This window comes from Pelophylax lessonae (genome assembly GCF_965119305.1).
Source record: "Pelophylax lessonae genome assembly, chromosome: 10".
In the NCBI taxonomy this organism is placed as follows: Eukaryota; Metazoa; Chordata; class Amphibia; order Anura; family Ranidae; genus Pelophylax; species Pelophylax lessonae.
In genome coordinates this window covers 144,998,529-145,010,724 of record NC_138777.1, presented here as the reverse complement: position 1 = coordinate 145,010,724, position 12,196 = coordinate 144,998,529, and the positions used below count along the sequence as shown (strand labels likewise).

At 41.2% G+C, this 12,196-nt stretch overlaps 1 protein-coding gene across 2 annotated transcripts in view; it reads right to left on the bottom strand.

Annotated features, from left to right (window-relative positions):
* The window catches only part of CCS (copper chaperone for superoxide dismutase), a 353,047-nt gene that overhangs the window by 154,199 nt on the left and 186,652 nt on the right, over positions 1-12,196 (bottom strand). For both annotated transcript variants that reach the window (XM_082270566.1, XM_082270567.1), the window contains exon 4: positions 7,896-7,956. In XM_082270566.1, the coding sequence (XP_082126692.1) occupies positions 7,896-7,956 (61 nt within the window). The remainder of the gene's footprint in view (positions 1-7,895; positions 7,957-12,196) is intronic.

Below are 12,196 nucleotides of genomic sequence, written 5' to 3'. Positions count from 1 at the left end.
GATTCAACCACAAGGGGGCATTCGGGGTCATTGCTGCACTGGGGTAGCGTTCACATTTCAAGCCAGCACCCCAGGCATGAATGGTGGTAAGCATGGAGGGAGTTAAATTATAAGGTGCCCTGGGAACCACTAAATAAAATAAACTTAAGCACTTCTAGGGAATTTACTATTGTAGCTTCCAGACGAGTGGAGGGATTATTTAAGTCAGTCACGTAGCTGTAACCAGTTGGGTGGCCAAATAATATTTGTAAAGGTCCGGAAAAGCTAGGCCGCCCTGGCTGCTGGGATGCATAAGGGTAGCCATTTTGTATCTGGGGTTTTTAGGCCCCCATAGGAAGGAGGAGAACATTTGGTTAAGCTTTATAAAAAGTGATCTTGGGATTCATTGAGGAGAATGTCTGAATAAATATACCAATCTAGGGAGAATTTTCAATTTCACAAGGTTTATGCGCCTAATACAACGATAATTGTAGGTTTTCCCATGCCTTAAGTTTCAGCCGCCCATCCCCAAAGACTGGGGTCAAATTCAACTAAAGAAAGTTCAAAGCAATTTACCACTCCCAGATATTTAGAGCTTTCAACCCACTGCAACGGGACGTCGGGGGGGAGGGGGAGGGGTGGGCTGTGTTACAAGCCTCATCGGAAACAATAGGGATTTAGTCCAGTTGACCCTAAGGCCAGTGACAGATGAGTTCAGTACCCGAAGGGCCCCCTGTAGGGAAGGTCCTGCACCGTTCTGAAACAAAAGATCATCCGTGTACAGGGCCACCCTCTCCTCCAGCCAGCTGATTCGCAACCCCTTGATGTCTGGGGAAGTGCAGAGCGCCTCAGCCACCGGCTCAATGGCAATGAGCGCCAGAGAAAGAGGGCAGCCCTGCCGGGTACCCCTGGATAGGGAGAAAGGGAGTGACAGCCCCCCCCAGTCTGACCGCAGCCTGTATAAAGTATGCAACCAACCAATGAAGACCAGCGGGAAGCCCATTCTACCGAGCAACTCCCAAAAGAAGGGCCACTGGACAGTGTCGAAAGCCTTTTCCATATCCACGGAGGCCACCACCCAAAAGCCTTCATTAGGATGCTGGGCATGAATATTAGTGTACAGTCTACGCAAGTTCACATCTGTGGCTCTGCCAGCCATGAACCCAGTTTGATTAGAGTCAATAATTAAGGGCAGCATGGGCTGCAGGCGTCTAGTGATTAGTTTTGGCAAGATCTTAAAGTCAGCGTTTAAAAGGGCAATGGGTCGGTAGGAGGCACAAGAGGACATGGAGTCAGGAAGGGCCCTCTCAGAGAGGCAATGGGAATACAATGAGGCCAAGTGCTGAGCCAGGAGGCTCCCGTGGGCTTTGTAAAATTAGATGGGAATACCATCAGGTCCCGGCGCCTTCCCAGTAGCAAAGGAATTAATGACTGTAAGAACCTCCTCGGCAGATATGGGGCACACCAAGGCCTCCCGTTCCTTGTCTGACAGCCAACAAAGGGCCAAGGGGTCCAACCAAGCCCTCAGGTCAGCAGGTTGAAAATCAGGGGATAGCTGGGATGCATAAAGAGTTTCATAAAATTGACGGAAGGCCTCTAGAATATTAGGCTGTGAAAAGACTAAATCGCCCGACGCGGTGCACATCTCAGAAATCGAAGTAAGGGGCTGCTCATGTTGGGCCATCATAGCCAGCAGGTGGCCATTACGGTCCCCTTGCTCAAAAAACTGTTTATTTTGATAGAGATCCACCCTCGTGACCTCAGTTACATGAAGGTGTAGGGGACGTTTAGCATGTAGTAGGGTGTCAAAGTTAGTCGCCGAGGGAATCGCTCCGCATAGTTATTAGTATGCTCATTCACCAAGGCCTGTAAAGCGTCCGTGGTGGCCTGTTGATCCCTTTGGATAGCAGAGCTGTATTGACCATGGGTAAATGCTTTAGTTGAAGTATACAGTGCCTTGCGAAAGTATTCGCCCCCTTGAACTTTGCGACCTTTTGCCACATTTCAGGCTTCAAACATAAAGATATAAAACTGTAATTTTTTTGTCAAGAACCAAAAAGTGGGACACAATCATGAAGTGGAACGAAATTTATTGGATATTTCAAACTTTGTTAACAAATAAAAAAACTGAAAAATTGAGCGTGCAAAATTATTCAGCCCCTTTACTTTCAGTGCAGCAAACTCTCTCCAGAAGTTCAGTGAGGATCTCTGAATGATCCAATGTTGACCTAAATGACTAATGATGATAAATAGAATCTACCTGTGTGTAATCAAGTCTCCGTATAAATGCACCTGCACTGTGATAGTCTCAGAGGTCCGGTTAAAGCGCAGAGAGCATCATGAAGAACAAAAAACACACCAGGCAGGTCCGAGATACTGTTGTGGAGAAGTTTAAAGCCGGATTTGGATACAAAAAGATTTCCTAAGCTTTAAACATCCCAAGGAGCACTGTGCAAGCGATAATATTGAAATGGAAGGAGTATCAGACCAGTTGCAAATCTAAGAAGACCTGGCCGTCCCTCTAAACTTTCAGCTCATACAAGAAGACTGATCAGAGATGCAGCCAAGAGGCCCATGATCACTCTGGATGAACTGCAGAGATCTACAGCTGAGGTGGGAGACTCTGTCCATAGGATACTGCACAAATCTGGCCTTTATGGAAGAGTGGCAAGAAGAAAGCCATTTCTTAAGGACTCTTTCACACGGTCCGCCTCCGTAGGCGGATCAGTGCTGCTCAGCGGGGATCGATCCACGATCCCCGCTGAGCTGGCAGATGACAGCTCCGTCTCCGCTTGCAGTGCGGAGAAGGAGGTGTCACAGCCCCCGCTGCTCTCTATGGGGGGCTCTCATCCGATCCCATCCGATCCGATCCCCAGGACGGATGGAAAATAGGGTTTCCATCCGTCCGGATTTAACGGACAGGATCGGATGCGGATGGCAGCGGGTGTCAGCGGACACCTCACCGCTGACATCCGCTGCTCCATAGGGCTGAATGGGGCATCCGATCAGATCCGCCTAAAAAACTGACAGGCGGATCTAATCGGACCGCCCGTGTGAAAGAGCCCTAAAGATATCCATAAAAAGTGTCATTTAAAGTTTGCCACAAGCCACCTGGGAGAAACACCAAACATGTGGAAGAAGGTGCTCTGGTCAGATGAAACCAAAATCGAACTTTTTGGCAACAATGCAAAACGTTCTGTTTGGCGTAAAAGCAACACAGCTCATCACCCTGAACACACCATCCCCACTGTCAAACATGGTGGTGGCAGCATCATGGTTTGGGCCTGCTTTTCTTCAGCAGGGACAGGGAAGATGGTTACAATTGATGGGAAGATGGATAGAGCCAAATACAGGACCATTCTGGAAGAAAACCTGATGGAGTCTGCAAAAGACCTGAGACTGGGACGGAGATTTGTCTTCCAACAAGACAATGATCCAAAACATAAAACAAAATCTACAATGGAATGGTTTACAAATAAACATATCCAGATGTTAGACTGGCCAAGTCAAAGTCCAGACCTGAGTCCAATCGAGAATCTGTGGAAAGAACTGAAAACTGCTGTTCACAAACGCTCTCCATCCAACCTCACTGAGCTCGAGCGGTTTTTCAAGGAGGAATGGGCAAAAATTTCAGTCTCTCGATGTGCAAAACTGATAGAGACATACCCCAAGCGACTTATAGCTGTAATCGCAGCAAAAGGTAGCGCTACAAAGTATTAACTTAAGGGGGCTGAATAATTTTGCACGCCCAATTTTTCAGTTTTTTAATTGTTAAAGTTTGAAATATCCAATAAATTTCGTTCCACTTCATGACTGTGTCCCACTTGTTGTTGATTCTTCACAAAAAAATTAGTTTTATATCTTTAAATTACAATTATGAATAAAATTTAACCTGTGCTTGTAAAGTGCCAATGTGTCTCCATAAATAACACTAGAATGTTAAAAACGTATTAAGCAGCATAAAATTGAATAAGATTATGTGTTAAAGGTCATAAAACGTGACAGTGAATCAGATACTAGTATGCATAGGTGACTGTGACTATAATAAGTAACATCAATCAACAGTGATCTTTAAAAGAGAAAAAGTTGTATATATAAAAGTCCAACAATAAATAGTAATTAATGCTCAGGCAATAAGTGTCCTCAATAAGTGATTATCCACAAAAAGTGCAAGTGCTCTGGCTTGATTGTTCAAAGTATCGATTGCTTGTCCCAAAAGTGAATAAGATGGGTCACTTACCAGATAACGTGGGTCTTATGTGTCATATGACACCAAGACCATTCAGGCTTTGGTGGCCCCCTGGGCCAATTGGCTATCCCTTTTAAGCGGTCCTGTAGGCTAGTAGTGGCTTCTCTGGACTCCGGGATATAGTATTCAAGGTAATGGAAAGGAGAAAAGAAAGGCTCCAAATAGAGTGATAAAGTCTTAGGGCTCTTTCACACGGCCGCTCCGCTGATCTTATCCGCTACGGGACTTTTTTTTTTTCACGGAGCGGATGACAGTTGTGTCATCCACTCCGTGTGTCCGCATATCATCCCATCCGTTTGCGGATGATATGCGGACATAATGTAAGTCTATGGACATTGCGGATGTCAGCGGATGACACTGCTGACAAATCCGATTTTCCTTCCTTTCCGTTTTTTACAGGGAGGAAAAATAGGGTTCTGTTCCGTTCCAAAAAACGGAACCGAACTGAAAGGAAGAAAATCGGATGTCAGCGGATGGTATTCCGCTGACATCCTCAATGCCATTGACTTACATTATGTCCGCAAATCATCCGCAAAAAAATAGGATGATTTGCGGACAAGCGGAGCGGCCGTGTGAAAGAGCCCTTAATTAAGTTTATTTACCCATCCATCGGGTTCAGACAATGTAAAAATCACATGCACACTATCCCTGGTGGTCAGCGGTGCGGGCTGCGTGTCCTCCTCGCGGAATCACGGCTAACTTCCGGCTTACGTTCCAACTAGGGTAGCGTTCAAGGACGTCCGTTGACGTCTTCAGAGAGTTTTTACTCTGAAGACGTCACCGGAAGTGACGAAACGCGTCAGTTTGGACCGCGTAACGTCATCACGCTACCCTAGTCCAGAGGAGCCACTACTAGCCTAAAAGGGATAGCCACTTGGCCCAGGGGGCCACCAAAGCCTGAATGGTCTTAGTGTCATATGACACATAAGACCCACGTTATCTGGTAAGTGACCCATCTTATTCACTTTTGGGACAAGCAATCGATACTTTGAACAATCAAGCCAGAGCACTTGCACTTTTTGTGGATAACCACTTATTGAGGACACTTATTGCCTGAGCATTAATTACTATTTATTGTTGGACTTTTATATATGCAACTTTTTCTCTTTTAAAGATCACTGTTGATTGATGTTATTTATTATAGTCACAGTCACCTATGCATACTAGTATATGATTCACTGTCACGTTTTATGACCTTTACCACACAATCTTTTTCAATTTTATGCTGCTTAATACGTTTTTAACATTCTAGTGTTATTTATGGAGACACATTGGCACTTTACAAGCACAGGTTAAAATTTTATTGATAATTGTAATTTATAGTATCTTAGTTGTTATTTTAAAAGCAAGCGCTGTATTTGGCCTTTTTTATAAAGACCATTCCTTTGGCATTTTACTCTTTTTTACAGCAGCTGCTTATCTTGCTAACTTCACCTACTTTATATTATATAGTGCTTTTATAATTTCTCACATTTATTGGTTATCCTAAACTTGGCGCAGGGAATATACTTTGTATATATCTTTCTACATCTTTATATCTTTATGAGAAAAGGGGTAAAAAAAACTGCGCAAATGGTGTGAAAAAATTAATTAATATAAATAAATTTATATATAAATTTGAATATAAAGTGATAAAGTGGGATTTCTCCCACGCTGTCAGCTGCTACACAAACGTGGAATCGTGATAAATAGTGAACAAATGGGGATGTAGCGCTCGACAAAAATATATAAAATAAATACAAACATGTGAACCATATAGGATGATTCCAAAAATAAAGTCTCTGGTGTCCAAAGCAATTAGATAATTGACAGCCAATATGGAAGACACAGACTTGATAGTGTGGTTTCCTTAGCAAAGCCTTCACCTTCACATGATCACCCAGTGGAATAACTATATGAGCCGCTTACCAGATTTAATGGACCCCTTGATTATAGGGGGTCAAATGCGCTGTGTACTCCAGTAAGGAACTCTAATGCATCTTGCTCCCATAAGTAGAGGTCATCACAGCCAGAGTCAGTGCCATAATCAGAAAGCCAAGCCATATGCAGGGATGAAAAAATAGCCAATCCTGCATCCACTTCCAGAATCTGATTATAATATATAGCACTTTCTATGTTGCATTTTGTCATATCGGCTATAAGTATGCAGCATCGATTGGTTTGAGAGATCGAATATGCAACCGTAAGGGAGCATAGTAAACCAGCATGTCCATAGAGACTAATACAATGTAGGGGCTGAACTTACAAGCCACGTGGCATGGGCGGTTCAGGAATACACATCAAGGAAGTGATTGGTGCAGGTGCGGACTTGATCTGCATAAAGTATGTGTAGCAAGGTATGGTCACATGATCCCCTGATGATGTCAGCCTTGACTGACGAAACGTCGGGAACGTGAGACCATACACATCCGGGTCTGAGGTCTGAGGAGCGCAGCGTGGAGTGGCGTCTCCCATCCCCAGCAAAAGATTTTATTGAAGGCTTTTATCTGCTTTTTGTCTAGTAAGTGCAATTTGTCTTAAATAAATGCTTGATTGATAAGAGATACTGCACCATGAGACTATTTTTTCATCCCTGCATATGGCTTGGCTTTCTGATTATGGCACTGACTCTGGCTGTGATGACCTCTACTTATGGGAGCAAGATGCATTAGAGTTCCTTACTGGAGTACACAGCGCATTTGACCCCCTATAATCAAGGGGTCCATTAAATCTGGTAAGCGGCTCATATAGTTATTCCACTGGGTGATCATGTGAAGGTGAAGGCTTTGCTAAGGAAACCACCCAATCAAGTCTGTGTCTTTATATCTTTATGTTTGAAGCCTGAAATGTGGCAAAAGGTCGAAAAGTTCAAGGGGGTCGAATACTTTCGCAAAGCACTGTATGTTTTTTAAAAAAAAAAAAAAAACACAATATATATACCAATTTTTTTGTAAAATTATGAAAGAGGTTACGCCAAGTAAATAGATACCCAACATATTAGGCATGTAATGCACGCTTAGGCAATGCTTTCAAAGTTTTTAAAGGTTACCTGATTAGAGTTACAGAGGACTCCATGTGAGCACGGAGGGATGGGGGCACTTACATTTTTTTTTTGTTTTATTTTTTACAATGTGCTTTAATTTTTCATCACTTTTATTGCTATTACAAGGAATGGAAACATCCCTTGTAATAGAAATAAGGGTTGACAGGTTCTCCTTAGGCCCCTTTCACACTTGTGCAATTTGTCTTGTGACCTGGGACTACAAAGTTGCATGACAAGTCATACTCCATGATTTCCAATGAGTACCATTCATGTCTGTGTGACTTCAATGTAGTCCATGCACTACTTTGGTCCAACTTTGATGAGATTTGAGGTTCATAGACCTCAAGATTACACCGGCATTGCTTCAAAAGTTGCGTAAAAAAAAGACCCCAAATCTCTCCTTTACCTTTAAAAGCTAAAGAAAAAAGATAAAAAAATGACCATGTGATCGGGTTACGGTGCAAAAAGGTGCATTCACTTCTTTGGTACAATGCGTTGAATTTGCAAATGTTAAAATATAACATCAACGTTTTTTAAAAACATTACATGAAAATTGAACTGGGGGTTTAAAGAATTATTCAAGAGCATCCAAAAAGTATTGGGCCCCTATAAGTAAATAAAATATATAATAAAATAACTACTTACACTGTCTGCCTCTCCAGGAGCTCCATGATTATTGCCAAAAGGATTATAATGCCCTCCACAGCTATAGAAAAGTAAAAAAAATCTATGTTATACATAGTTGTGTTTGGGTGACAACCCAAAATTTGTTACATAGTCTGGTTGAAAAAATACACAAGTCCATCTAGTTCAACCAATAAAAGGGAAAAAAATATATATCATACAATCCCATATACACCAATACTATACCCACAGTTGATCCAGGGGAAGGCAAAAAAAACAGCAAAGCATGGTCTTATTTTCTCTAGCAAGGAAAAAAAAATCTTTGCTGAACCCCGACAGGCAATCGGATATTCCCTGGATCAACTTTACCTGTAAGTCTTAAGATCCAGTTACATTATGTAAATTTAGGAAAGAATGCAGGCCTTTTTTTAAAGCAATCAACGGAACTGGCCAGAACAAGATCTTGAGGGAGTCTAGACTACATTTTCACAGCTCTTACTGTGCAGAAACTGTCCCCCCCCCTCCCGCCCCCTTCCGTGACTTTGCCCGGACCTCCCGTCCCACCGGGAGACCCGAGCACCCAGCCGGAAGCGGCTTAGATCGGGTCTCCGATGACGTAACCCGGAGGCGGCTTCCATGACGTCACTTCCGGGTTACTCTGCTGCAAAACGCGACAGATTTAAAAAACGTCTGTATGCAAAAATGCCGTTTTCGGCGTTTTGCATACATGAAAGTGTAGTGGAGGGGTCGAGGGTCTTTTAGACCCTTGATCCCTCCATAAAGAGTACCTGTCACTGCATACTGGTGTCACAAAGGATGTTTACATTGCTTGTGACAGCAATAAAAGTGATCAGATTTTTTATTTTTTTTTAAACCTGTAATAAAGTAAAAAAAAATAAAATAAATAAATAAATAAATAAATAGGAAAAAATAAAAATTTTAGCCGCCCCCGTCACCGTTAGCTCGCGCACTAAAGAAAATGTAGGAGCGTGGGACATGCTCCTCCATCTTTAGTATCCATTTTGCATGACCTGTGCCCCACCATTTTGTAACATCACTGAATTCTTTATTTTGTGAATATACTTAGCTAAGTCGCTTTAAAAGCGTCAGTTATAGATTACACACATATATATTTCAGCTAACACATTTTCTAAAGATACACTCGTGCTTCCTGCAGATATTACACTTCTAGTTCCTCTTTTTGCTTGTTAGGTTGAAAAGCAGTATTACTAAACTTTTAACTGACAGATTTTGCAATATCCAGTAACCATTTAATTTTTAACCCATTATGTTCTTTCCCTAGACACACCCCCCCCCCCCCCCCCGTGTTTCCTGTGTATTCTGTATAAGATCTCTTGTCATGTAATAAAGAGATGAGAATTCTTTTGACCTGCACACAGACTACTTGGTCTTATTTTCAGTGAGAAAGGATTCTCCCCTCTTACACAGATCTGATTAGACTTTGGTTATAGTCTATAGTCAGGGACTATTAAGAATATTAAGAGGTGGGGATTGACCCGAAATCACCAACAGTTTGGGGGCTCGTCTCCAGGATGGAAGAGGCCAAGGTCCAGGTCACCGGTACTGGGTAAGAGGATATTTTATTTTATCGGTTTACCTGTCTGGGAGACCTGGTCTCTGGCCCTAGTTCTGATCTCTGAACCATACACCAAACGCTCAGGGAGCATGTTGGATATAGAGCGGCTCTGGGAGACACTCTGTTTTTTTTTGTTTGCTTATATATATATATATATATATATATATATATATATATATATATATATATTTTTTTTTTTTTTTGTAGAGGCTTCAGTGAAGCCAGAATATTTTTCAGGGAAAGATATTATATGTTAGTCTGTTGAACCTGTCCCGATACGTTCTGGGAACGTATCGGGACAGTGTCTCTGGGAGACACAGGAATTGTCTTAAGTAAATACAATATCCGAGGCTTCTGGGAAGCCCAGGGGATTTTTTCTCAGGAAAAGCCCGTTCCTCTGGGAGGGACAAATAAAACGTCTCCGGGAGGCGTTGAAGTTGTCTTCAACAAAGACAGTTTTTTTCTTTGGGTCTCAGGAAAGCCCAGGGGGTTTTAGGAAAACCCCGATCCTTTAGTGAGTAATAAATAGATGTCAGTCTGTTCTGTGTAAGGGAAAAAAAATCTTCTTTTGCTTATATCTTCCTATCGCATAATAACTATAAGGATTAAAGTATAAGATAATCTGTTTGTGTGACATGGAGGTTTGTCACTTATGTGTAAAGATTTAAGTTCATTTACTTTATGTCTAATAAGAGGAAATGATTTTTCACGATTACTGGTTTGACATATATGGAAACTGTGTATCTATAATTATATAGGACTTGTAAAAATTGCGCCTGCGGACTGTTAATATAACACACTGTTCCTGATAGCGACAGTCACATTATTACTGTAAAAATTGACTGACCGATCATAGGTTATCAGAAAAATCAAGATAAATGTTTATTATGTGTATTGTTTGTTTGTCTATAATGGTAGGAAAACCTTCATGATAGCCACTATACCTGGGAGTATTAGTCAAGACTTGGAAAGGGTTTTTTTTTTTTTTTTGTTCCAAGAGGGGACATTCAGAGTCAAAAAAGTATAAGGTTTAATATACATACACCAAGTGGCTTTTCAGGAGGGTTTTTAACCATAAGGAGGGTCTAAGGTCCCAGATACATTTAAGTGATTTTGTTTATGGTTTTGTGAAATTATACTGAAGGTTTAGGTCTGATGCTGGCCATACATGATACAATTTTCTTACAATTTTCAGTGCAGTTTTCTTGAAATTTACCTTCAGCTATGTAGTACAAATGCCTGCCTAATTGGATACAAATGAATGTGTTTAATTTTGACCTCTTATTATATGGTTTGTGGTGGATCCAACAGAAAATTGTACAATAAAGAGTTGTCCAGACATGTGTGGCCAGCCTTAGAGATATTAGGATACAAGTAAATCTTTTAGTAAATATTTAGTTGTAATATAAAGTACATGGAAAAAGCGGGGAGAATTGGTTTATTTATGCCCCGTATTAGTACAATAGAATAGGAAAAAAGCTACGTAGAGCTATTAGAAGTGAAAGTCTTTACCCACAGCAAGACGGTGAGACTGTTTGGGAGTTTTGGGCTGAAGTTAAGTGTTACTGCTGAGTAGCACAGTCTTATAATTCAAACATTTATCGTTAATTTAAAGTCACAGTACATGTTAATTGTAAAACAGCAAGTTTCTGATTGGGCTACTAAATCCATGGAGGTTTTCAAAAAGCCATAACAGAGAGCGATGCGGCTGGCTGTTTTGATCTGTCTGAAGAAAAACAGCCTGTCAGCGCGCATTTCCAAGGGCCTTATCAGAAGAGGCAAATCAAAGAGTAGGACATTTCAACCTAGGCCCCCTTACAATAATAATATTACCTTACAAATACCCCTGACCACACCTGCACCCCATGGTTTCTTTCTCCAAGACAGGTGTAGTTTTCTTCGTAATGTCAGACAAGCACAAATTTTTTCTTCTCTAAAGACCTTATCATATACGCTTTAAGCTAGTACATTTCTTTCCATGAGGGGAAAAAAGGGGGGGGTCACTTCTGCAAATTCAGCTAGCTGAAGTTCCTAATTCAGAACAGTTGTAGGACTATCGGTCCCAGCATTCTCACACATATACAATTATTTTTATAGAATTTTCTTGAAGTTTTGCAATTTATACATTTGTGCCCATCTTGTATGAGCGTAGTAATAATGAATAAAAACACTATTTTATTAGGCAAAACATAAATTGCCATTGTCGGCACGATATTTTGAGCTTATTTTTTATAGAATTATAGATAATAAAAAATTACATTTTGCAAATGGGTCCCTATGCAAAAGGAAGCTCTGGTGCAAAATTTTGAAAATTGGCTACTTGCCAAGAAAGGGTTCAAGGGTAAATATCTTTGTTCCTGTTATAGTTATGGAATTTATTTTTGGACAGAAAGAGTTACCACAATTAGTGCGACCATTGGACCCTGTTGGCACCGAGCCAAAAGTTTCAAATCAGATTAACTTTTTATCTGATTATAGTTCTTGAATGATATTTTAGGGGTATCCTCTATTGAAAGAGGGGAACCTCTGGCCAGAGTGGCATGAAGCCAAAAAGTTTTTTGTAAAATTGGCACTGAGCAAAAAAGTTTTTAGGTTTTTATTTGATCATAGCATGCAAGTGGTATCTGATGTGCCATCTCTACTGACAGCCATACCATCCGATGCTACCCACTTTACAGTGATTGGTTTAGGCAATGTTTTTTTTTTTTTTGCATCCTAGTGGACA